Raw genomic sequence first — 25644 nt, 5'->3', positions numbered from 1 at the left:
TAAGTGGACTAAAAATGAATTAAAATTTGTGCTGCAGTGCAGCTATTTGGAATGTCTGCTTTTTAACAGTCTGTACAATCATTTCACCCAAGAAAAGAACCAATTCAAAGAAATACTGATGGCTGACTTTTAAATTTTCCTTCTACTTTTATAACTTTATCAGTAGTGATTTGTGTGTTTCACAATGACTATTGTAAGTACTTCACTAAGAAGTGTGTTAAATAACAATAATTATTACTTTCATATGCTTTCCCTAGTTGTTCTTTCCTTATTTTGCTCAGTTTCAAATGTGGTAAAGTTCATTTAGGTGATAATCATCTCTGTGCCCCAGTTTTTTTTTCCCAAGAGAACTCTATCCTGTTACTTTGCTCGCACTACCTACCCTGAATTGGATTTTGCAGCTACTCTGCATACTGTATATTGCACACTTGGCATCTTAAAAATTGATGTCTCTTATCTAAGGAGAATAACGTGCTATAGATTTCATTATATTCTCTTGCAAATCCATGAAGTTAGGAGGTAGACTGTAAAGACAGATTGTTGTAGATTATTTCTGCAAAAGGCCATTTAACTCGAACACCCTCTCTAATGGCCTTGCATCATAGACTAAAACACTTTTACTGATAAATTATTCACTTACTTAGCATCTATCCCTCTTTATCCTGCATTCAGGGTCATGGGGGGCCTGGAAGCTTAGGGCACGAGGCGGAGTACACCTTGAAGGTTGCCAATCCATTGCAGGGCACATGCGCACGCACACACACAATTTGGGAACACCAATTAGCCTAATCTGCGAGTCTGTGGGAGGAAACTATTGTACCCAGAGGAAATCCGCCAAGCACAAGGAGAACATGCAAACTCCATGCACACAGAGACAGGAATCGAGCCTAGCCAGAAACCGGACACTGGAGGTTCAAGGTGACAGTGCTAACCACTACACCCCTGTGCCACCTACTGATAAATTATAATTTTTTATAATTTACTTTTCTCGCTCTTCTAACATTTACCATCTGTACATTCTAGCAAATCCAAGAAGCACAAAACAGTGACTTAACAGTGTCAATGACATAGCCTTTCATAGCCAGCTCATTCGAATGAACAAATGTTCATCTGTCCTCTAAATCATTATTATCCCCTTATAACCGTGGCCTGGACATGTGGTCAGTCAAGGGAAAATGTATTTAAAAAGAATAAGTTTGAAACATTATTATAAACCTTTAATTAAAGTCTTGTGATGATCATAAACTTTGCTCCTCTCGAGCACTGGGGCAATTTAATGCAGCCGTCCCCTGTTGAAACCACAGCACGGGACTTAATAGAAGAAGAGCCAAAATGTTTATCATAAGAAAGGTCATAGAGGTGATGTTGGACATGTTAAAACTGAAAAGGAATATCTTACAATTAACAAAATCATCCAAGAAGGAGAAAAACAGAAAATACTCCATGAAGGACATAAACGTCTACAAATAAACAATACAGTCATATAAATCCTTTCTGAAAAATTTGGAAGAGAAATATTTGTCTGACATTGTACAGTAAAGAGGCAGGTATTTCTTTAAAAAAAAAAAGTGTCTTTTAATATAAGGGCTCAGTCTTATATGTTGCACTTTCTTGTGGCAGCTTGGTTCCTTTAGAGTGTTGATATAGTGGGTAGTACACTGGCCAAAGAGGGAACAACTGTTAAACTTTTAATGCAAACACTGAAACCATGATCACAAAAGCCTTAAACAAACAAACAAAAAAGATTATTAAAAAAAACTTGCTGTGTTCCATAACCCTAACTTTGAGAGAAAAGGGGTCGCCCTCCCAAAAAAAAAACAAAAAAAAAACTCAAAACAAAACACACACACAGACAACCTATCCTGAGTACAGTCTGAGAAAATAAATAAACCCTCCATGCTTGATTCTTTTTTGTGTTTATATGGTTGGTGTATGGAACTCAACAGGGTAAATCAGTCCCGGTATTGTTGGCTGGCGTGTCAGTATCCCTGTAAACCGTTATAAACCTTCTGAGATGGTGTCTGCTTCAGCAGCTTCTTTATGTCTATACAAGGAAAGAGATGGACAACATTACAAATATTGAATAAGTGAGGAAACCTCAGGAGCAAGATCTGGGGGATTTTGTACAAAAAAAAGAATGTCCTGTACAGTACCAGTCAAAAGTTTGAACACATCTTCCAATTCAATGTTTTTTATTTTGTGATTATTTTCCTACATTCTAATCAAGTTCTTGTCAAGTACATTTGCAAAACCTGTCAAGCATCATGATGAAACTGGCTCTCATGTAGACCATTTAAAAAAAGCAAGACCAAAACTTACCTCTGCTACAGAGTAGTTCATTTAGGGTTACCAGCCTAATCATTGTTTTTGAAGGCTTTGCAGAGTAGCAGAAACATTACAATATCAACTGTTCAAATTAGATGATTGCATATTTTGAATGCTTTCAGCATTGTTTTATCATGTAGAAACAGACTTTTGACTGGTGCTGTACTATATTCCACGCACAAAAAATCTAGGCCAATAAACTTGTCATACCAGCTTTCTCATCTTCATTAAACTGATCCTTAGGGAAGTCTATGTCAAAGGTTATTATGAGTGATCCACGGATATTGTTGTTGTCGAAGTTAGGAAGTCCTTCACCCTTCTTCCAGATTCGAGCTCCAGGCTTGGTAATCTTATCTCTAACAATATGAACCTGTATATCCAGAAGAAGCACAATTGATACAATGGATCATGGGAAGTTTCACAGGAGCATAAAGGTGTGAGTGGTAATTAGGATACTTGCCTTGTGGCCATCCAGATGTCTAATAAACATTTCAAAGCCGACCAAGGCTTCTACCAGTGTGATGGTGACGTTTGTGTAAAGATCATCGCCTCTGCGCTCAAACAATGGGTGTCTAGAGTATCAAAAACATAGAAATATCTTATTTTCATCCTTTGATTTTATATATATATATATATATATATATATATATATATATATATATATATATATATTTATATATATACACATACACGCTTTAAATATGCCATTGATCTTTATCATCCTCATTATGAGTGGACAATTAAATACATTAATAACAATGTTCTTAATTAGTTATAGAATTGGGTGCAATATTCACCAGCTAATTGCCTACCATTATTTTCTGATAATGGTTAAAGTACTTTGGTGGATCAAGTCTCAGGCCATTAACTTATGTTTAGTCTTGTGTTCGATGGTGCATCGTTCTGGAATAATAACCTAATTATATTCTTGGGCCCTAATAATGCAGTGCTAACCTCCATCATATGTGTAGAAATGTGACTATAACTCATTGAGCACCTAAGCAGACCTATAAAGTTATTACATACCCTTTGGGAGAGTGAAGATACCATTTAAATTCTATGTGATATATTCCATCGACTGTTTTTAAACAGTGAGCTTACTTTAAGACTTTGATGCGGAAGCGAAGATCTCCAGGCTCTCCATCAATATGGGGTTCACCTGCACACAAGGGAACAAACTTCAATGCTGCTTTGCCAGACACCTACTTTTGAAATTGGGAAAAATTTAAGGGTAATAAATCCAAAAGTTTCTGTGGAGTCATGCATCACCTTCTCCAATAAAGGGGTACTCCATCTCATCTCTGACCCCCTGCTCGATCTCCACTTCTAGTGTCCTCTCTTCATTCACAAGCCTGCAACAGTGCCAGTGTTATTTTTTTCTCTCTCTTTGTGTGTGTGTGTGTGTGTGTGTGTGTGTGTGTGTGTGTGTGTGTGTGATCTATTTCAATACATTTTCTCCTGAAAAGGAGTAGTAAGACTCACCTAATATTGGGACATTCATCACAGACTACTTCCTGGGTCATTTGGAAGCGGCCTGGGCCAAGCTGTGTGGTTCTCATCTCCTGGCGACAGTTGCATTTTCTTTTGCCTGAAGCCTCTTTCGCAACAGGTTTGTTTCGCACCACCTACATCATAGGTTAAGAGCAAACCACCAAAGGGTATTAAAAACAAGGACAACAACAAAACGTATAGCACAGTTTTTGGATCTCTTGCTCTAAATAATTAGAGGCGAAAGATATCAAGTACATTATACTTTGTTATTGTACTTGAGTACAGTTTCAGGTATATGCATTTTACACCCTTCAACAAATGTCTGTACTTTTAACTTACTAAAGTAGCCTATCTGTTTATCTGTTATAATATTGTCATTATTTATGATATTTGGGTTAATCCCCTCTCGTAGCAAAAAACAAACAAACAAACAAAAAAAACCTTCCCAACAGTGTTTGACTGATGGCACTTAGTTAGTAACCTAGTAACCAGTGTAAGGATCTATCCAATGACGGAAACTTCAAAGCACATTTGTAAGTCGCTCTGAAAAGAGCATCTGTGCCAAATGCCTAAATGTAAATACATTTTTTCATGTGGTTATATTGACCAAGGTGGCATGTAAAATTTGGAATTGTACAGTAGTATTGCCATGTTCTGACTATTATACGTAATTGTGTAATTTGCTTTTCCTACGTAAAACGTAAAAAAGCTAATTCAAGCTTAGTATTTTTTATATTTATGTAAATTTAAACGCAAGTTATTTTGTGCTTTTTCTCAATTAGAAATGCAAATTTGACTTAAACTTGATCAACATTTTACTTGTGACACCTGTACTTCAGCTAATGCACATCAGCTAATGACCTATTCCATTATCCAAGCTTAAAGATGATAGGATTTGCCATCTTATTCAGTTAAGTGTGCTAGAGTAGGAAAAGGCAAAGCTGCACACTTCTGTGCAGTAAAGTAAAGAAAGTGTATAATGGATAATCTATATAGATAAAAAATAACTTTACATACTCCACACTTTGCAGAAAATTAAACAATGGTACTTAGTAGCCTAGTTACACAATTTTTGCATAACTAGCCAACAGGTCAATATAAAATAATTATGACAAAGCTCCACCGCATGTCTGATTAAAACTGTACCTCTACAAAATTTCCAGAATAAACCTCCTCCAGTGTAACTTCAAGATCCAGGACTATGTCGTTTCCTCTTGGAATGTTTCGGTCTTGCTGTTGTCTGTTTCCACCGAACATAAACCCAAAGTCCCCAAAGAAGCTGAAAGAAATATAAACAATGCTAAGGCACAGCTCAATACATCCCAGCATCTATGTACAGTACATACAAGTTACTAAATTATTAATTTGAATCACAATTAAAAAAAAGTCTGGTTTTCATTCTTTTCATGTTACTGAAAAAAGCAAAGCTTGAACTCCTGAGAATACTTCTGTAATGCTAAATTCATATATGTCTGCAGAAAACTGACAAACAACAAATAGAATTTTAGTTGTTAAATAACATCATGTTTTTATTACTAGCTTCAGATTGTTTAGATAATTCTACATACAAATCTCTGTGGTGACTCAAAATGAAGTAAAAATGTCACTACAGAAATGAGCTATATGAATATTTGCATGACATAAATAAAAAGGTTAAATAGTATAAAATGTTCAGGAATATATTAAATACTAATCATAAGTCAAAAGTTTGGCATTTCCATCTGTACATCGGTAAACGATGCTGAAGGCGTCCAAAATATGCAATATTGTCAGTTGATATTGAGATGTGCAGGCTACTTACGATATTAAATCTTTTATAACGGCTCTAATCTAAGGTGCTGTAAATTGGCTATTTTTTAGGCTGGAGTACTCTAAATGAACTTCAACAACAAGTCTTGGTCTTGCTTTCATGGGATGGATTTTGCGAATGCACTTTACAATACTGATCTTGTAAGAACTATTCAAGAACAGCAAAAAACTGAGTGTCATTGTTACTTAATTACTCAATTCTAGAATGTAGAAAATAAATCGCTATACAAAAACCAAAATAAACATTGAATTAGAAGGTGTGTTTAAACTGTTGTCTGGTACTGTGACAAAATGCTGTGGCATAAGAGACACTGAACATTTTATGCTATTATGTCAGAATGATTTTTTTTACTTGTGTAAAGCTGCTTTGTGACAATGACCGTTGTTAAAAGCATGGACTTTATAAGTGTCACTGTTCATGGCGTGGACAACGACACAATGTGCGAACAGGTAGCCAATGTAGTTTGTGTAGGATGGGAGTGATGTGTGAGGATTTCTTTGAATAATTGAGGACCTTAGCAGCAGAGTTATAAATGTATTGGAGCTTATTTAAATACAACATTAAATAAGCTCCAATACATTTAGAACTCTGCTGCTAGGGTCCTCACTTATTCAAAGAAATCCTCACACATCACTCCCATCCTACACAAACTACATTGGCTACCTGTTCGCTGTTCGCATTTAATACAAGATTCTCCTTATCACCTTTAAAGCACTCCATGGTCTTGCCCCCCCTTATATTTCAGATCTTATTCACACTTACTCCCCTGTTCGCACACTCCGATCTGCAGATGATGGTCTACTGTTAATTTCTCGCCATAGACTAGCATCATTTGGAGGACGAGCATTTAGTATTTCTGCCCATACACTCTGGAATTCTATTCCCAAACACATCCGTGATCTTTCTTCACTACAGGATATCAAAACCCACCTTAAAACATATCTTTTCTCTTCCTCTTTTCCCAATCTTTGAATACGTGTTTAGATCAATCCTACCGGTTTTCATGTTTATCTGTATTTTGTTTTGTTGTCCTTCAGATGTCCTTTTCTATGTGTAAACATTTTTGTTATTGTAAAGCGGCCTTAAGTCTCCTGAAAGGCGCTATATAAAATAAACTCATTATTATTATTATTATTAATGTTGGAAACATTCCTTTGAGAGTCTGATCATTAATGACATAACTGCATGATATTATTCCTGCGGATTTTTCTGGTCTATTTTATGCTGTGAATCTCCTGTTCTAGCACATCCCAAAGGGTTCGCTTGGATTCAGATTCAGTGCCTGGAGATACCACTGAAGACATCTACACTCATTTTCATGTTCTTGAGACAACTTTTCCTTTGTGACATAGTTCATTATCATGCTGGAAGTAGTAATAGCAGATGATCATGAAAGTAAGATTGGTATTAACTGGCTTAAAGTGTGCCAACAAAACATTCCGCACACCATTACATCACTGGGTGTACAGCCTGGACTGGACTGTTGACACAATGCCACCCGGGTCCATGGATTTGTGCAGCTGGTGCAAATTTATGATTATACCATTTGTTTGCCATCAGACCAGGCTGTGTGTTTCCAGTCTTCAACTCTCGGAGAGCCTTAAAAGCCTGTGCTGCTTTAGCATTCTGTTCATAAGTGAAACAAGTGGAAAATGCTTTTTGGATCACTAGTATTGCACAGAGCAGTAATCTGAGCTGCTGTAGTCTTTCTTTTAGTTCAAATCTGTCAGGCCATTCTCTGTTGTCCTTTATAACCAATAAAGAATTTCTGTCCATAGAACTGATGCTTTCTGGATTTTTTTTTCTTTATTGTGCAATTCTATGTGGACTCTAGAGAATGTTGTGGGTAAAAATCCTTGGAGACCAGTCATATAAAAACAGTTAAACCAGCCCATAATCGCACAATCAATTTTGCCAGGGGCTAAACCACCAAGATCTGATTTTCCACCATTTTAATGGTTGATACTAACATTATCTGAAGCTGCTGGCCCATATGAGCATGTTTGCATACAAAACTCTACTGCAACACCATTGGCTGGTTAAATTAGTGCATAAATGTGTATGTGCACAGGTGTTCCTAATACAGTTCTCAGTAAATGTATGACTCAATTTGGGTTATACATAACCACACCATCATGGATTATTTTCCCATAACAGCACTTTCTTTATATGCACTAGTGTATTTTTTTATAAAACTCTAAATCCATACCTAGAAAATATGTCACCATCTGATCTATGATGACCTTCTTTCAGGCCTTCCTCTCCATAGGCATCATACTGTTTCCTCTTCTCCTCATCTGATAGCACCTGAGCTCAAGAGAAAACAAAAACACACAAATTGGCTCATTCATTCATTACTTCATCCTATATATATATTTATTTCCTTAGTCTTAGGGCACAAGGATTCATTGGAGGACATGCACACACACACACACACACACACACACACACACATACATACATACACACACACATTATGGGCAATTTCAGAAGGCCAACCACCCTAATCTGCATGTGTTTTGACTGTGGGAGGAAACCTGAGTATCTGGAGTAAAGCACAGTGTGAACGTTAAAACTCCAACTCTGGAGGTGTGAGGGCACAGTGCTGAGCACTTCGCCACCAGGCCAAAGATGGCTTAGTCTAATATTGAATTATGTTAAATTCATATTACACTTCGAAATCTTTTTCTAATGAATGAGTGCATAGTAAATATATACATTTGATAAGTGACTAATTTCATTTGCAGTCAGTCCAGTGGGTCTGCCTGAGGGCCGCTATTCCAGATCCATGTCGGGTTTTTATCCGTACCACTAAGCTGGCAGTTCGACCAATCAAAAAAAGCCACACGTTTCTCTCCACCAATCAAATTCTCCCATGGTTTCTACCAGCAACGAAATCATGCCTGTCACACTCAGTGCTAGCACGATCTTACACAATCAACTGACAAAAAAAATTTAAACAAACCTGGCTCGGTTTTTATTATAAATAACATAAATTCAATTAATGATGTCTGAGTGTGCTAAACTGAACACCTGGTAGAATCTAAATATAAATAGCATTTGCTGCAGCATTCAAAAGTCTCTTAACATCAAGTCAGTAAAGCATTTTAGCTCCACGATATACAATAGAGACTCTCAAACCTCATAAGCCGCCCCAAGATCTGCAAATTTGTCTTGGGCTTTGGGATCGTCCTGGTTTCGGTCAGGATGCAGCTGCAGTGCCAGCTTTCTGTAGGCTTTCTTTATCTCTTTGACAGTTGCTGATTTGCTTACTCCGAGGATCTCGTAGAAATCTCTCCTGAAGAAATGTCCAAAACATAAAGATATCGAATCTGGGATAATCACAAGCGTTGCTTTCTACATTATTAGGCTGTAAATGTTTAACTTATGTACATAGGCTTTGGTAAGAAAATTCCATTCAAACAACATATATCTATATGTGGTGGAATCTACTTCATTCTGATACAATTTTAAAGGTTCAAATCCTGAACATTTCTTCTACAGTTGATGGATTGTATAATCATTATTAAAAAATCATACTAGTTTTGTCTTTTAAGCTTTTACACACACAGCTGTAGCGTTACCAGGGCGCCCTGGCGGAGCAGACCAATCACAGAGGAACATGTGGACAAGCCGGTGGCTCGGTTTAAACCAACGAGGAAATATATAAAAAAGCGTCAAATAAAATGACTGTCACTTACCCGGCGAGCACCGTCGCTATTAAACACAAGAGCAGAAAGCATAAACTCGACAGTTTCATCCCTCCCGCGGCCATAGGTCTTTTCTTTCGTCCACAAATCCAGTTAAAACGCACCGGCTTTCTGTGTTGTCTATCTAAAAGCTCTTCCTGTTCTCGCTCAAGCCACGCCCCGGTGGTCATAGCAACCGGAAGTAAGACAAGGGTCCCCGCTAAACATAATGCTCGCACTGCATTTGGTTTATATGAAATTATATTTCTTACACACAATACACAGAAAGTAGTGAAATTATAACGTGAGTGAGTCACTATTTGATTAGTTTTCCTGCTACGCGTAGAATAATTTAAACGAATGCGTTAAGATTTAGACTTTTATTTTGTGCAGTATTTTTGACTAACAGGAAGTAACGCTGCTTTAGGGATCCGCGAGCTTGTTAGTGATAGAGGGAATAAACATGTCTTCGCTTGACAGAGTAAAAGTGTTAGTCTTGGGAGATTCAGGTAAGGAGCAGTAAAATGTTAGAATTACTATGTTGTGCATGTGTGAGCGATGTTATGTAATGAACTACCTTTCTGATTATGGTGTTAGTGTTTTGACACGACACAGGACAAATCCAGTGGGGTCAAGTATTGAAAAATAAAAGTTTCTTTTACGTTTTCATGAGCAGAGCTGGCAACATATCTCACTGTGATTAAATAGTTTATATATAATAACTATATATGTAATAATATATCTTGCTTAGTAACTTATACTGACTGTTCTTTTAGGTGTTGGGAAGTCGTCTTTAGTTCATCTGTTGTGTCATAACCAAGTTTTGGGAAATCCTTCATGGACTGTTGGCTGTTCTGTGGACGTCAGGGTAATGATCATAACCCATCTATACTGTCCTTATCTCCTTTTTTTTTTTTTTAAAGTAAAAAATATTTATTAATTATATAATTTATTTGGAAAATAAAGCAGCACGATTTAATCTTTAATAAAATCACATTGTGAATTATTTTGGCACATATTAAACACATCATTTTGTGTTAAGTCGTATTTATCTAGGCTAACACCAAATAATGTCACTAATGATCTCATTAAAATGATGTTGTTGGATTTTCGGCTGCTGCATCCAGTGGCTGGGGTTTGGACATTGTGTGGGAATTGAACCCGGGCCTTCAGGCGAAAAACTTACCACTGAGCTTAAGGGGAGCTATTAATACTAATATTTATTCATCCTTTCAGAAGTATACAAAATTTTAACTCAACATGGATTCCCAATTTAAATGCAAATAATATGTGGAATGAATGAAAAATGTCCAGAAGTGTGCAATTGAGCAATGTGTGTGCAAATGTGCTATGTCCATGATTGTCCGGTCTACAGTGCGTTGGGGTGTGTGCACAGATGAATAATGTCCATGAGTGTCCATTTCTGTGCAATGTTGCAAAAGCGCTGAGATAATTAGTCTTGTGTGTTAATCTGGTTGAGAGACTGTATCGCCAGCGGGAAGATGCTCCTCCTCAGTCTCTCTGTGTTGGCCTGGCCTTCAGGAAGCGGAAGCGCTTTCCTGACCACAACAGAAAGAACAGTCCATTGTTGGGGTGGCTGAAGTCCTTCACGATCTTCCTGGTCTTGGTCCAGCACCGCTTGCTGTAGATCAAGTGCAGATCAGGGAGCTCGGTGCGGATGGTGCGTTCAACCAAACGCACAACCCTCTGTAGAGCTCGTCTGTCCAGCATGGTGCTGTTCCCGAACCAGGTTGAGATGTTTCCCGTAAGGAGGCTCTCTATATTGCAAGAGTAAAAGTTCCTGAGCACTTTTTCATTTATCGCAAAGAGTTGCGATAAATGAAATTTAATTTATGTGCCAAGCATTTGTGTGTCCAAATTTGACCAATCAGATGGGCCCTTACTATCTTCATACCCGGCTCCCAAGTAGGTGATATAATGCTATTGTCTAGACCGGGCCAAAAGGTGAACCTAGCGGCTCAGAGCAGAGAATGAAAAATAAATATGGCAGGAGTAGAGACAAGCGAGGAAAATGACAGCAGCGAAGAACTTGTGCCTAAACAAAAAGGGTACATCAGAATTATGGCAATATTTTGGCTACAAGATAAGTCGTGCCGAAAAACTGTGGTCACATCGAGAGGAAATACAACTAATCTCCACAATCACCTGGAACACAATCACAGGGAGCTACATATATGTATATGATAGTATACATATATATGTATACTATCATATATATATATCACTAGTATATGAAGACCTCCAAATTAATAATATTTATTTTTATTTGAAAAAAACAAACAAACCAAAAAACCAGGCAAGCCAGAGGAAATATTTAGTTTAAAAGATGCTCTTGTTTTAAGACACTCTCGATGAGTGTATGGTTACACGTGAATAAAAAGTAATGTTTGAAAGTAATTCATATTGTGTTGGCAGGTCTATGGTAACAGCAAACCAGAAATCTGAATATCTGCTGAGGGTCATTTTATAGTATTTGCAACTTCCTTGACATATAGTTTCTTTTTAGCCCGAATTAGATTTAATTACATTAGACGAATATCTATTACCTGTTTATTTTAGCATGATCATTACATATATAAATGATTTTAAAAAAATAGCCAATAATAATGAATGCATTTTTCTAGGGAAATGTTATATCGCAAGAAATATCTTTATCGCAATATTCAACAACAATATTGCATCTCTCATAGTTTCCTAATATCGTGCAGCCCTAGTCTGAAGTCTCTCAAGCGCCTGAGGTGGTAGAAAGGCTGCCGGGCCTTTTTCACCTCGGTGTTGATGTGACAGGACCATGACAAGCGTGATGTGAAGCGAGGTATCGGAAGCTGTCCACTCTCTCCACTGGGCTCCTGTTGATGACAGGGGTCTGGTAGTTCCTCTCCTAATTTGTGCTAAAGTCCACTATCAACTCCTTTGTCTTGCTGACGTTCAGAAAGAGATTGTTCTTCTGGCACCAGTTCTCCAGATTTCCAACCTCCTCCAGGTAGGCTGTTTCTTCATTGTCAGAGATCAGGCCCACCACGACAGTGTCGTCAGCAAACTTAATGATGGTGGTGGAGATCGTAGTGGCTATGTAGTCATAGGTGTGCAATGAGTACAGCAGGGGGTTTTAAACGCAACCCTGGGGGGCTCCAGTGCTGAGAGCGAGGGAAGCTGAGACCTGTCCGCTCATCCTTACTGCCTGTGGTCTGCCAGTTAGGAAGTTGGTGATCCACTGACGCAGAGATGATTTGAGTCACAGGTGCTCCAGCTTGTTGGTGAGTGTGGAGGGAATTACGGTATTAAATGCAGAGCTGTAGTCGACGAAGAGCATTTTAACATAATTCCCTTTCCAAGTGTCCAGGTGAGTGAGTGATGTGTGGAGGAGATGTGAGATTGCATCGTCTGTGGAATGGTTCGGCCGGTATGAAAACTGTAGTGGGTCCAGTGTGTCCGGTAGTAAAGAGATAATGAAGTCCTTGACCAGCTGCTCAAAGCACTTTATCACTACTGAGGTGAGGGCTACAGGGCGATAGTCATTAAGAGAAGCAGGATGAGGTTTCTTCGGGACAGGAACAATGATGGACTCTTTGAAGCATGTGGGGATCACCGACTGAGGTAAAGAGAGATTGAATATCTCTGCAAACACAGGTGCTAGCTGGTTATTAGAATTAATTTTTTTCTGCAATAAAGTGTGCCCATGTGAGTATCATCTAAATACTACCTGGCCAAAATAAGGGACTTGTATTTCAGATGGATCAAATTATTGGGCTGCATCAAGAAAAAAAAAAACAAACAACTGAGGAGATTTGAAATGACTCAAACTGGGTTAAGAACCCTTTAATCCTTTTTGTGAAGTAATGTGGTCAGGGAAAAAAAATCCTGAATGTAGACCACTTACACACATTATGAAATTGTAGGGGGAAAATGAACAGCAAAAACTATAGCTATGTTTTATTGTGAAAATCAGAGCATTGAAAACTCACAGAATTGGGACTAAACAGCTGTTTGTCCATAAGAAGATCACTTTAGTGAGACCAATCAGTTTCTAGGGAGCCAATGATTGGATTTTGGAGCAAAGGATAAAGGTCATGTGGTTTGATGAGTTCAGAATAACCCTTTTCCAGAGTGATGGGTGCATTGCTTCAGGTGCTTCCTTTCTTCTGATGCACCATCATTCTGGAATAGGGTCAACCTGAACTCATCGGATCACATGACCATGGCATAGTGGCCACTGGAGGCAGTGTTGCCTCAGTTGGTCAGGTCAGCTTTGGCTCTACAACGGTATGTGGGAATAAAATGAGTCATCTGATGACCTGAATGTACTGAATGACCAGATTTCACACCATGGAGTTTTTTTTCCTTGATGGCACAGGTATATTCAGGGACTCCAACTGTGAAAGATTGGCTCTGGGAGCATGAGGCATAATGTTTACACATGAATTGGCCACCACATTGTGTGCTGAAATCAAAACTAAAGGAGGTTTTAATTAAATCCATGTATGGCGTCTGTTAAATGGAGTCTAATAATTTTGTACATCTTTATATTGGAATGCAAGTTGTTTTCAATGATGAAATAAAAGTTTGCATTTTCCTTTTCTTTTTGACATTTCACAGTTTATTTAGGAACCCACATTAACAACAATTTGCCTAATCACTCGTTCAATTTTCTTTGTGAATTACAGAATACGACAATGAAATCAGGGGAGCTTAAATTTTTTTTGGTAATAGCTGAAACTCATTATTATAAAGCGAGAAACTTTTGAAGTTGTTTCTGTCTTGTATCTGAACACACGTTTGTAGCCATTTTTTTTTTTACTTCTTATATTGAATGAATATCTGGTTGCATCTTATTGATTTCCTTGCTCCTGCAGATCCATGACTACAGAGAAGGTACACCAGAGGAGAAGACTTACTACATTGAACTGTGGGATGTTGGAGGATCTGTGGGAAGTGCCAGTAGTGTTAAAAGCACCAGAGCAGTTTTCTACAATTCAGTTAATGGTAAGATGGCAAAACCATGAATACTTTTCAAGCAGGAATGGAATATAACAGTGGTTTGATGCTTCAATAGATTTTGTTTTGTAGACTTGAATGATGATTACATCAGTATAGTCCAATAAACATGCTCTTGGTTAATGTTGGACAGATGATACTGACCTGTTTTCACAGGCATTATTCTAGTTCATGATTTAACCAACAAGAAATCCTCTCAGAATTTGTATCGGTGGTCAATGGAAGCACTAAACAAAGACTCGTCTCCTACTGGGGTCATTGTGTCAAACGGGTGAGTTACCTCCAGTTGAAATAACTAGACTTATCTAGAGACTCGTGATTCTCGAATGAGTAGAACTAGGAATGGAGAAAACAGTCGATTCAGAGATGTATCGTGATTCTTTTGTGTGGCCACACTGACTCCAAAAAAAAAAACCTTTTACATTTATATTTGGTTTCATTTGAGGTGAAATGTTGCCATTCCTCTATTATCCTACAGATGGCATCTAAACCAGATCTAAACCTTTCATACATTAGCAGGCAGCACAGCATTCTGTTTAAATGCACAGTTTGTTTAAAATTATATGAAAAAAAAAGAATATTGGATCGGGATTATTTATAAAATCCAAACAAAATCGCGATACAAATCAAATCGGCACATGGATATCGTATAATATCATGTAAGCTAGTCCCTGGTGATCAACAATTGATGTGAATTAAGGATGGGGATCTTTAAAGTATTATCACATGCAGTGGGAATCTAGGAGTACTAAACTAGAATGCTTCAGCACTCCTGTAGTAATTCCTCCAATAACATTTTGGACACACCTTCTAATTCCATGGTCTTTACTGATTTTTATTTCTTTCTACATTTGTTAAACAATTCTAAGGGCATCCAAAATATGTATAAAATCTATTTAAAAAATCCCTTTAAACAGTTTATATCTGAGATGTGCCTGCTGCTTGTGCTTTGTAAAGCCTTCATAACAGATCTAATCCGAGGTTGCAGTTAACTGCTTATTTTTGGGACTGTTAACTCTACATGAACTTGTCCTCTGCAGCAGAGGTAAGTTTTGGTCTTGCTTTCCTTGTAAGGGGTTTATGAGAGCCAGTTTCATCACATTTCATGTGAGATTTATTTCCTTAAGCATGGTTATGGTTTTTGGCCACATGATGGCAGTGTGGGGAAAAGGGACAGATTTAGTCAAGTGGATTGATATGCTTTACATTATATATTAATGACAAAGGCATGTAAGACTGTTTGTTGGACTTAAGAACAAATCGGACTTACGAATGTGCTCCTGGAACAGAACTTGTTTGTAAGTCGGGAACTACCTGTACAGTTCTAGAATGTAGAAAATAAATCACAAAACAACAAAAAAAACTTAATTAGAAGGTGTGTCCAAACATTTGACTGGTCATGTAAGGCCTATATACAGTACATGTAAACACATGCCTGTACCTCTTCAACTTACTGCTGTGGACTTGCAGGAATTATGACAGAGAGCAGTTTGCAGACACCACCATTCCTCTCCTGCTAATTGGCACCAAGTACGATCAGATTCCTGAAAACAAGCGCAATGACGTCCTGACTCGTACCGCCTTCCTGTCTGAAGACTTCAACGCAGAGGAGATCAACCTGGTGAGTGATTCTTAGAGTTTATTACTGTGAATATAGGCAACACATTACCAGACAGACAAAGTTTATTCTGTGGTGTTTTTTACCTCCATTTCTTATCTTATCTAGTTCAGATTTATTATTATTATTATTATTTTTATTATTATATCTTATTTGTCTGTCATTTAGGACTGCACTAATCCACGCTACTTTGCTGCTGGCTCATCTAATGCTGTAAAACTGAGCAGATTTTTTGACAAGGTAAGATAGCGTCATTATTTCTGATAGACCTACTGAAGATGTTCTACTCATTCGTCACTTCCAATTATTGACAACACTTTTCAACAACTTCTGATTATTTCAATCAATCAGCAGTACATGGTCAAAATGTAACTTAAATCATCTTAGCATATAACAGTAGTCTGTGTAATGGTGGTAACACGTATAGTACATGACAGTGTGAATAAATAGTAGAAATATCATTTAGCAAAGTGAAATCACTTGAAGCAAAGGCAAACATGTAGTGTATATTACATTATAAAGTATATTGCAGTGTTAAGTTTTTAAGGCACATTGACAAAGCCAGAACAGACTTGATTTAATTGTACCCAAATCAACATACTGCTATTTTCTCTTTAAATGGCTGTTTTTGGAGCAATTAGTAAAGTTCACGTGCTGAAGTTGCACTAACATAGCAGAATATTTGAATAGGGAGTGTGTTTTATTATTATACATTTTAATTTAAAAACACATTTTTATATATAATTTCAAGGTTGGCAAGGTTATAATTTTATTGACATTTTACTATGTTTAATGCTTTAAACAACATTATTTAAAGGTCCCCTATTTTATTATTTTATGGTTAACAAAGGTTTCATTGGTATGTCCCAGTGTATGCTCTAGCTGAAATATCTCAAATAATGCATATTTTCATACCTTAAACTCCCTTTCCACACCTTTTTCCAAATGTGCTGTTTCCGTGATGGTGTAAGCGAGCTCCTGCCAGGCCACATCTCCACGAAATAGCAGAGCTGCATTATAAGCCAGGAAAGAGGGATTGTCTTATATGAAGTCACATTAGGGCAAATAATCAAGTTTCCTCGTTTAAACCTGGGCTAATACAAAACTAGAAAATGGAGGAAGAAGATTTTTTTGTGCTTTTATGTACTGTAGTTTGTACACTTCTATTGGAGACCCATTTAAATATCATGAAATGACTAAAAAGTGAGTTTTGCATGATACAATGCAGTGAAAAAGTATTTGCCCCTTCCTTATTTATTTGTACTTAAAAAAAAAAAGTTTTTTACAACACTTAAAAGGTTGAGATCATCAAATAGATTTTAATATTATACAAAGATAACCCAAGTAAATACAAAATGCAGTTTTTAAATTATGTTTCATTTAAAAAAGTTGTCCAAACCCTCCTGGCCCTGCACGTCCATCAGTTTGTGACCTTAAGCTTAAACACACTTGGTTTATGCAGCAGGACAATAATCACAAACACACCAGCAAGTCTAAAAAAAATCAGATTTTGGAGTGGCTTAATCAAAGTCTCCAATTAAGATGACTTTAAAAACTTGCTTGAAATCCCTCCAAGGTGGCTTAATTAAAACAATTCACAAAAAAGGTTTAAGCCAAAATTCCTCCACAGCGATATGAAAGACACATTTCCAGTTATTACAAATGCTTGGGGTTAGTTGTTGGCAAGTGTGACAAATATGCAAAAAAAAAAAAAAACCTTTTTTTTATAGCATTGTAGGGCCCCTTAAATAATTATTTTTATTAGATTTATTTATTCTAATACATTTACAGTGTTTTATTTAAATCACCTTTTATTTTTTCTACTATACATATTTTTTTATTGGTTTGTAAGAGTAATATTATTAGCTGTGGATATTGTGCAATATTATTAGCTCATTCATGTATTTAATGTGTCCACATCCAGTGTAAACTAATAGTTAAATTTTAATTGTTTTTCTGATGTTCCAGGTTATAGAGAAGAGATACTTCAGCAGAGACTCGAGTCAGGTGAGAGTGTTGTTTTTGTGTGTGATGTGGCGACATACAATAGGGGAAATAAGTATTTGATCCCCTACAAATTTTCTAACACATAGCCTCATTCATTGGGCCCTCAGTGCAGCAAAGTCAATCTGTACCTTTAGCAAAGAAACAGCCCCAAAGCATAATGTCTCCACCTCCGTGCTTGACTGTAGGGACTGTGGTGTTCTTAGTGTCATAGTCAGCATTTTTCTTCCTCCGAAAACAGCAAGTCAAGTTGATGACAGAGAGCTCAACGTTGGTCTCATCTGACCCCAGCAGTTTATCCCAATTTTTCTCTGTTCATTGGCAAACCTCAGACTGGTCTGTACATGTGTCTTCTTGAGGAGGGGAAGACTTGCTGCGCTGAAGGATTTCAATTCATGCAGGCGTACAGTATTGTGTTACCAATGGTTTGTCTGGTGACTGTGCTCCCAACTGCCTTGAGATCATTCACAAGCTCCTCCCGTGTAGTCCTAGGCTGGTCCCTCATTTTTCTCATGATTATTCTTACTCTATGGGGTGAAATCTTGCATATAGGACCATTAATGGTTAATTTGTATTTCTTCCATTTGTAAATAATCGCTTCAGCAGTCTCCTTCTTACCAAGCTTCTAGCTGATGGTCCTGTAGCCCATTCCAGGTCTTGCCGATAGTGGTGAGGTTTGAATGGAAGATAAAGATTTTGTGGACAGGTTGCTTTTATACATATATCACATTGTTGTTAGGAGCACCTTCTTAAATTAATATGTGTACCACAAGAGCACATAACCAGTCTGTGAGAGGCAGAATTATTGTTGGTTGGTAGGGGATCGTCTCGGGTTACTTTGCTGTAACCCTGTTCCCTGAAAAGGCGGGAAGGAGATGCTGCGTGAAAACGCTACGGAAACATCTTTTTGTGTTGCCGGTTGTGAAGCATGTGTGTGTCAAACACGCCAAATTTTGGCATATATAACCATCTTCATCTGATGAAGCGCACCTGCAGGTTATAAATAGGAGTGAACCGGAAACATTCCTCAGATCAATTTTGTCTGAAAAGGACGTCCAGTCACGCAGGCAGTGCAGCATTGGAGCGCAGCATCTCGTTCCCGCCTTTTCAGGGAACAGGGTTACAGCAAAGTAACCCGAGACGTTCCCTTTCAAAGGCTACACTCGATGCTGCGTGAAAACGCTATGGGAACGAGAATACCAACGCCGCCGCACTGCAAGTGTCTGGACCCCAAGGTTGTGAAGCGTGTGTGCACAAAGGCCGAGGAGGTCTCAGAACAATCTCTGGAAGGCTGACTCGAGGACCTGTGAGCCTGGAGTAGCATGAACGTCCAGACTATAGAATCTCACAAATGTGTGCGGAAAGGACCAACCTGCCGCATGACACACTTGCTGCAGGGGAAACTCTCTTGCCAGCGCAATAGATGAGGCAATCCCCTTGGTCGGATGAGCCCTGATTCCTCGAGGCGAAGTGAGACCACACGCCTCGTAGGCTAGGGCAATAGCATCTTTCCCTGATGTGATGAAAAAGGCTGCTCTGACTTACGCCACTAGCTAGTGCGGTGGACGTTAATCTAAAGAGTGCGTACTGAAGATAGGAGGTGGAACCTATCCTGCTCCGGAGCTGTAAAAGGCGTAGGACAGAAGGCTTTGAGGAAACTGGGTGCATGGTCAAGAATGAAAATAGTTCGGGTGAGGATGCTGAATAGCTCCGACTAGCCCAGGGGCAAAGTCTAGGCAGGAAGGGAAGCCTGCAGATCTCCAAAAGTGATTATAAAAAAAAAAACATCTTGAGGGTCAGAAGCCAGACAGGCGCTGACTCTAGTGGTTTGGGAGGGGTGTCAGCCAGACGCCATCCGTCAGAACATGACAAGCCGAAATAGCGGCTACGTACATTCCGAGGGTACTAGGGCATAAGCCCAAGTAACTTTTTGCAGAACTCCAGCCCTGAAACAATTCGGCAGTGGACTGGGTCTTCATGTTCCACGATGCACCACTTTCAAATACCCTCTCCTTGAGGGCGTACGTTTTTCTAGTGCGTTGAAGGTACCAGGGCTCCCAACTTCATATGCTCTGGAGTGTAAATCGCCTTGAGGAACAGAAACTCGTCCTGTGAGTAAAGCAGAAGCTGGTGCGCTAGCTTATTTAAGCAGCGCAGCACAGTGCGCTCTGGCGATTATAAGCCAAAATGTACATCGCCCTGAGGGACAGGGACTCGCCCTGTGCCCAAAGCAGAAACTGGTGCGCTAGCTCATTCAAGCGGCGCGAGCACAGTTTGCCTCGGCGATTATTGCACTAGGGCATGGTAGCCTCTCAACTGCTGGAGGAGGTGTTTCAGGGCCAAAATAAAGCCATCATTTTGGGGGCAATTGATGTGCCACGCGAGAAGATGGCCTTTTTAGCTCCCTTGGGCTGGACGGCCATCTAAGACCGCACCCCAGCCCGTGAGGGACGCGTCTGTGATTATCATCTGCGACGACAAAAGGACGCACATAGAGTGGGACCCAAAGTCAAAAACCGGGGTCCGAACCACATAGAAAGGGCGCGTAACCCTTATTCGCCTCTGGGGATTGGCCCTGAGTACAATCCCCTTGCTTTTAGCCACAACTGAAACAATCTCATGTGCAGAGGCACAAGGAGATATCTTTGGCAGTAGCTTTCACGCTGCCAGTTTCTCAGAAAGGGGCAGAGTCTTTGCGGTTAGACAGAGGGGTGTTAGCTGTTCGGCATCCTGAAAATGGCAAGGAAAAACCCGAAAAACTAACATTTCTTGGAGAGCGGTGTTGTTCGAAAAACCAGTGGTGGCGAAGCAAGAACACCGACCTCCTGGAGGTGCCAGGGAGAACACTTCATCCCTGAGAGGAATTCTACGTGCCCCTCCCCAGGGGGAGCCACCCCCACAGTCCTGGACGACCTCAGGACTTCTTCTTTGTGAAGGAGACAGTACGTAGGTCCGACTTCTTCGAGGCTGATTGCAAAGCGTGGCGCGCGGCACCCCAGTCTTACGAGGGGGTGCCCGGTCCATAACGCTCTATTCCTGCGCTTAGCACCTCGCGAGAGTCAGACCCGGTCAGAGCTGGGTGGCCGACAGTCATGACCTTTGAGCATGGCGGGGAAGGACTTTCCCGAAGGCTTGTTCATATGATTTCGCCTCCCGAACCTAGTGGCGACGTTAACAGCATCGCCAAACAGGCCAGAGGGCGAGATGGGGCATCAAGGAGGAATGCACGATTCTTATCCTTGATTCTCCCGTGAGATTTAGCCATAGGTAACTCTGCGGGACACCATTGCAGCCATAAACAGCCGATAGCACGGACCGTCTGCTTTGTTGCACGAAGAGACAGGTCTGTGGCTCAGCGTAATTCCGGGAACGACGTTGTAGAGCCCCGCCAGTGCCCAAGTTTTTCAGCGCCGTTTATCCGAGGCTCCTCCCCCCGGCCACCCAAAAGCAATCTGTCGTCTTTTTTTTTTTCCCGCTTCCGCAGCCAAATACGAAATGCGATCGCCTGCGTTACTTACCTGCAGAAGCGAGAGTAAGTCTTTCCTATCCATTCACAATATTCGGTCCTTTGAAGACAAAAAGATCTGAGGAATGTTTCCGGTTCACTCCTATTTATAACCTGCAGGTGCGCTTCATCAGATGACGCCACCTGACCAAGGTTATATATGCCAAAATTTGGCGTGTTTGACACACACATGCTTCACAACCGGCAACACAAAAAGATGTTCCCATAGCGTTTTCACGCAGCATCGAGTGTAGCCTTTAAAAGGGAACAAATACTTATTTCCCTCATTGAAATGCAACTTAATTTATAACATTTGTAACATGTGCATTTTCTGGATTTTTGATTGATATTCTGTCTCAATCCTTTACCATAAACCTATGATAAATTTATAGACCCTTCATTTCTTTGTAAGTGGGAAACTTAGAAAATCTGTAGGGGATCAAATACTTGATTACCCCCACTGTACATTGTTTTATTCTGAATACAATCATGAACTAAATTACTACCTTAATGTGATAGTTTCATTTACATTAAGGAGTGTTTTCTATTGAAGACACACATGCATTTAAAAAATAATAATTATATGCAGTGTGCTGTCTTACTGTAGGCATAATTTCTCATTCTGTCCTGTTTTTGTTTGTAGATGACAGGCTTCACAGACAGGAAGCGCTTCAACTTCAAGAGTCTTCACTATGACTGAGTCACTAAAAAAAAAAAACAACCACAGAGTCTTGTGGTTTTAGGTCTGTATAACTACCAAACTCACCATCATTATATCAGTGTGCATGTGTGCAGTTACACTAGTGCAGGTGGACCGAGAACGTTTGTGAAGTAACAACTAGTAAAGACAATTTGTGTTTCTTTAATTGTGAGATTGTCAGTCAGGGTTTTCTTAAGTTTCTGTTAAAGTACTTGTTCGGTACTTGTTCTGTTTTCACCTTTCATGAGCATTTATGAACAACTTCCTCTGTATCTGCTCCATGATTGTACAACGATTTATCCTTAAAGAAAATTATTTCTATATAATTTCCTGATTCTTCTAATTTATGCAGTTTCATAAATTTGCACATTTGCTATATTAGCAAACTTGTACTTGTATATGTTTACAGGAATCAGTTAAATAATAAAAAAAAACTTTCCTCACAGAAGTTTGGTGTTCACTGTTGCAGTGATGTTTGTTGCATTCCTCATTGCTTTTGTAATTAAATTTTGTATTACATTAGAAAGAAAATCTAACAAATAATTTTTTTAAATGTACAATCACCTAAAGGATTATTAGGAACACCATACTAATACGGTGTTTGACCCCCTTTCGCCTTCAGAACTGCCTTAATTCTACGTGGCATTGATTCATCAAGGTGCTGAAAGCATCCTTTAGAAATGTTGGCCCATATTGATAGGATAACATCTTGCAATGGAGATTTGGGCAGGGCACGAAGCTCCCGTTCCACCACATCCCAAAGATGCTCTATTGGATTGAGATCTGGTGACTGAGTGGGCCATTTTAGTACAGTGAATTCATTGTCATGTTCAAGAAACCAATTTGAAATGATTCGAGCTTTGTGACTGTTACGTGGTGTGGTATGGAGCGCCGCACCACGAGATGTTTTTTAATGATAAGAGCCCTGGTGCAGGGCTTTAGAGGGGGTCAGTAAAATAGGAGGCTGTGAGAGTGCTTATGATACACACGGGAAGACCTTCCCGTTTGGAGATGGCATGGGATTGTTAATTAAGGGAACTCAGGGGCGTTTGCCCTTACCGAGGATTTAAGGGGAGAGAGAGGGGTTGTGCTTTTGTGCAAACTTTATACTTAACCTGAGAGCGCACGCTACACAGCTGCGTGACGCTCTCTCTCTCTCTCTCTCTCGCCGGCGTCTAAGGAAGACCCTTATATAGACGCACTGCCAGGTGCGGCTCGTTCAGGCTGATTGCCTGACGGCGGTGTTGCCTGGCAGCCGTGTGCATAGATGGCCGCGCCTTGGCCGTGGTAGCAGCATGCGGATCTGCCCGTTCTGAACAGTCTGTTTTGATTCATACAAATTCACATTTCATACAAACTTAAATAATTCTTTTGACTGTGTAAAGCTGCTTTGTGGCAATTAAAATTGCTAAAAGCGCTATACAAATAAAATTGAATTGAATTGAATTGAACAGTCCAAGCGCGGCTCTGCCCTTTGCGCGAGCCGCATCGTTACAGTGACATGGTGCATTATCCTGCTGGAAGTAGCCATCAGAGGATGGGTACATGGTGGTCATAAAGGGATGGATGCCCAATTGGCACTAAGGGTCTAAAGTGTGCCAAGAAAACATCCCCCACACCATTACACCACTACCACCAGCTTGCACAGTGGTAACAAGGCATGATGGATCCATGTTTTCATTCTGTTTACGCCAAATTCTGACTCTACCATTTGAATGTCTCAACAGAAATCGAGATTTTGGTGAGCTCGTGCAAATTGTAGCCTCTTTTTCCTATTTGTAGTGGAGATGAGTGGTACCTGGTGGGGTCTTCTGCTTCACAAATGCTTTGCTGCATACCTCGGTTGTAACGAGTGGTTATTTCAGTCAAAGTTGCTCTTTTATCAGCTTGAATCAGTCTGCCCATTCTCCTCTGACCTCTAGCATCAACAAGGCATTTTCGCCCACAGGACTGCCGCATACTGGATGTTTTTCCCTTTTCACACCATTCTTTGTAAAGCCTAGTAATGGTTGTGCGTCAAAATCCCAGTAACTGAGCAGATTGTAAAATACTCAGACCGGCCGATCTGCCACGCTCAGAATTGCTTAAATCACCTTTCTTTTCCATTCTGACATTCAGTTTGGAGCTCAGAAGATTGTCTTGACCAGGACCACACCCCTAAATGCATTGAAGCAACTGCCATGTGATTGGTTGATTAGATAATTGTAAATATGAGAAATTGAACAGGTGTTCCTAATAATTCTTTAGGTAAGTGTATATATAATGATCATTGTAAAACTTAAATAATAAATATATTTAGGAAACAAAAGGTGACTGCCATTTCTGAGGTCTGAACTGTATTAAATAGTGTGAGGCCATGAACATATTGATTGCATTCTACAGGTAATAGAAATACTTACTGGTGGTTAAGACATTCTGATTAAGGCTGTGACTGGTGTTCACAAAACAGAAGGATACACTCTAACGTCTAAAGAAAGAAACAGAAGTGCCACGGCTGATTCTGTTGACAAATCCTTTCATGTTCACTTGAATATAATATCAAACATGAACCCATGACTTTGTTTGACTATGTATGTTTTATATTAAGGAGAAGTGAGAAGAGTTACAAAAGAGATAGAGAGATACAAGAGAGCAGAATGAGGTGTGGAACAAAACAATACATTTAGATTACGTTCAGCACCTACACCTACATTCTCTAAAACCTTTTACTCTAATCGTTCACTTTTCACTTTTCCCCCAAGCCACATGACTGACACATACGCACACACACACAGATATTTTCATAAACCATACACATGTTAGTGGAATCTAAACACATTCATTAGTCAACCAGGTTTACTAATTTGAGTCAGCTGCTGCAACAATGATGATACAAATTTGCATCAAAGTTCACTCTGTGATAGGAAACATGATACCAGTTTTTATATTGACACCATACATTGTGTATGTTTGCCCTAGAACAGGTCTGTGTACTCAAAACTCTAAAGAAGTTTTAATGAGGTTTCAATAGCCAGCAATAATACTGACCAAACCCCTCAGATCCCAATCTGACCAAGCACCGGAGATAATGTTTTGGATTGTTATGTATTGGTAAATAGTACCAAATGAAGGTTCTTTGTCTTATAACAACAGCTAAACATTTTTGTTACCTTATAGAGCCATTTCTAAAATGTTTTTTGAAATAAACTGATTTAGCAGGGTCCATATGGAATGTAGGGTATTATAAAGATCAGTGGATTATTCATTTTTAGTTAAAGAGTTAGTTAAGCCAGTAAAGTGCTGCCACCTCACAACTTTTTATGTTGCTCTGATTTGTCGTTCTTATATCTCAGGTTACAATTAAGAACTATATACAGAACCCAAGTCTGTTTTTTCTCAGTTTTTTCTCCCTGTTTCTGACTATCAATCCCAGCAATGTATTTCCATCAGACTTGAATTTGCATAATTTAATTTAAAATTACTTTATCTGATTTTAAGAATTCAGTA

The 25644-nt window shown here is 39.2% G+C and overlaps 2 protein-coding genes across 2 annotated transcripts; one reads left to right on the top strand and one right to left on the bottom strand.

Moving 5' to 3' along the window:
• Positions 1-1666: 1666 nt before the first annotated feature.
• Positions 1667-9483, bottom strand: dnajb11 (DnaJ heat shock protein family (Hsp40) member B11). Its single transcript, XM_053495893.1, has 10 exons — positions 9328-9483; positions 8768-8924; positions 7836-7933; positions 4963-5095; positions 3808-3950; positions 3595-3677; positions 3427-3484; positions 2786-2897; positions 2536-2695; positions 1667-2044 (listed from the first exon to the last, which is right to left on the bottom strand). Exons 1-10 carry the CDS (start codon positions 9399-9401, stop codon positions 1980-1982), a joined length of 1083 nt encoding a protein of 360 aa, XP_053351868.1. The 5' UTR covers positions 9402-9483; the 3' UTR covers positions 1667-1979.
• A 137-nt stretch (positions 9484-9620) lies between these two features.
• On the top strand, positions 9621-22587 carry rabl3 (RAB, member of RAS oncogene family-like 3). Its single transcript, XM_053497285.1, has 8 exons — positions 9621-9824; positions 10092-10183; positions 14190-14319; positions 14488-14602; positions 15802-15952; positions 16118-16189; positions 17918-17956; positions 22102-22587. Exons 1-8 carry the CDS (start codon positions 9779-9781, stop codon positions 22156-22158), a joined length of 702 nt encoding a protein of 233 aa, XP_053353260.1. The 5' UTR covers positions 9621-9778; the 3' UTR covers positions 22159-22587.
• Positions 22588-25644: the final 3057 nt, after the last annotated feature.

Source organism: Clarias gariepinus, chromosome 5 (assembly GCF_024256425.1).
Source record: "Clarias gariepinus isolate MV-2021 ecotype Netherlands chromosome 5, CGAR_prim_01v2, whole genome shotgun sequence".
Taxonomy (NCBI): Eukaryota; Metazoa; Chordata; class Actinopteri; order Siluriformes; family Clariidae; genus Clarias; species Clarias gariepinus.
This window is presented reverse-complemented; position numbering and strand designations above follow the sequence as displayed.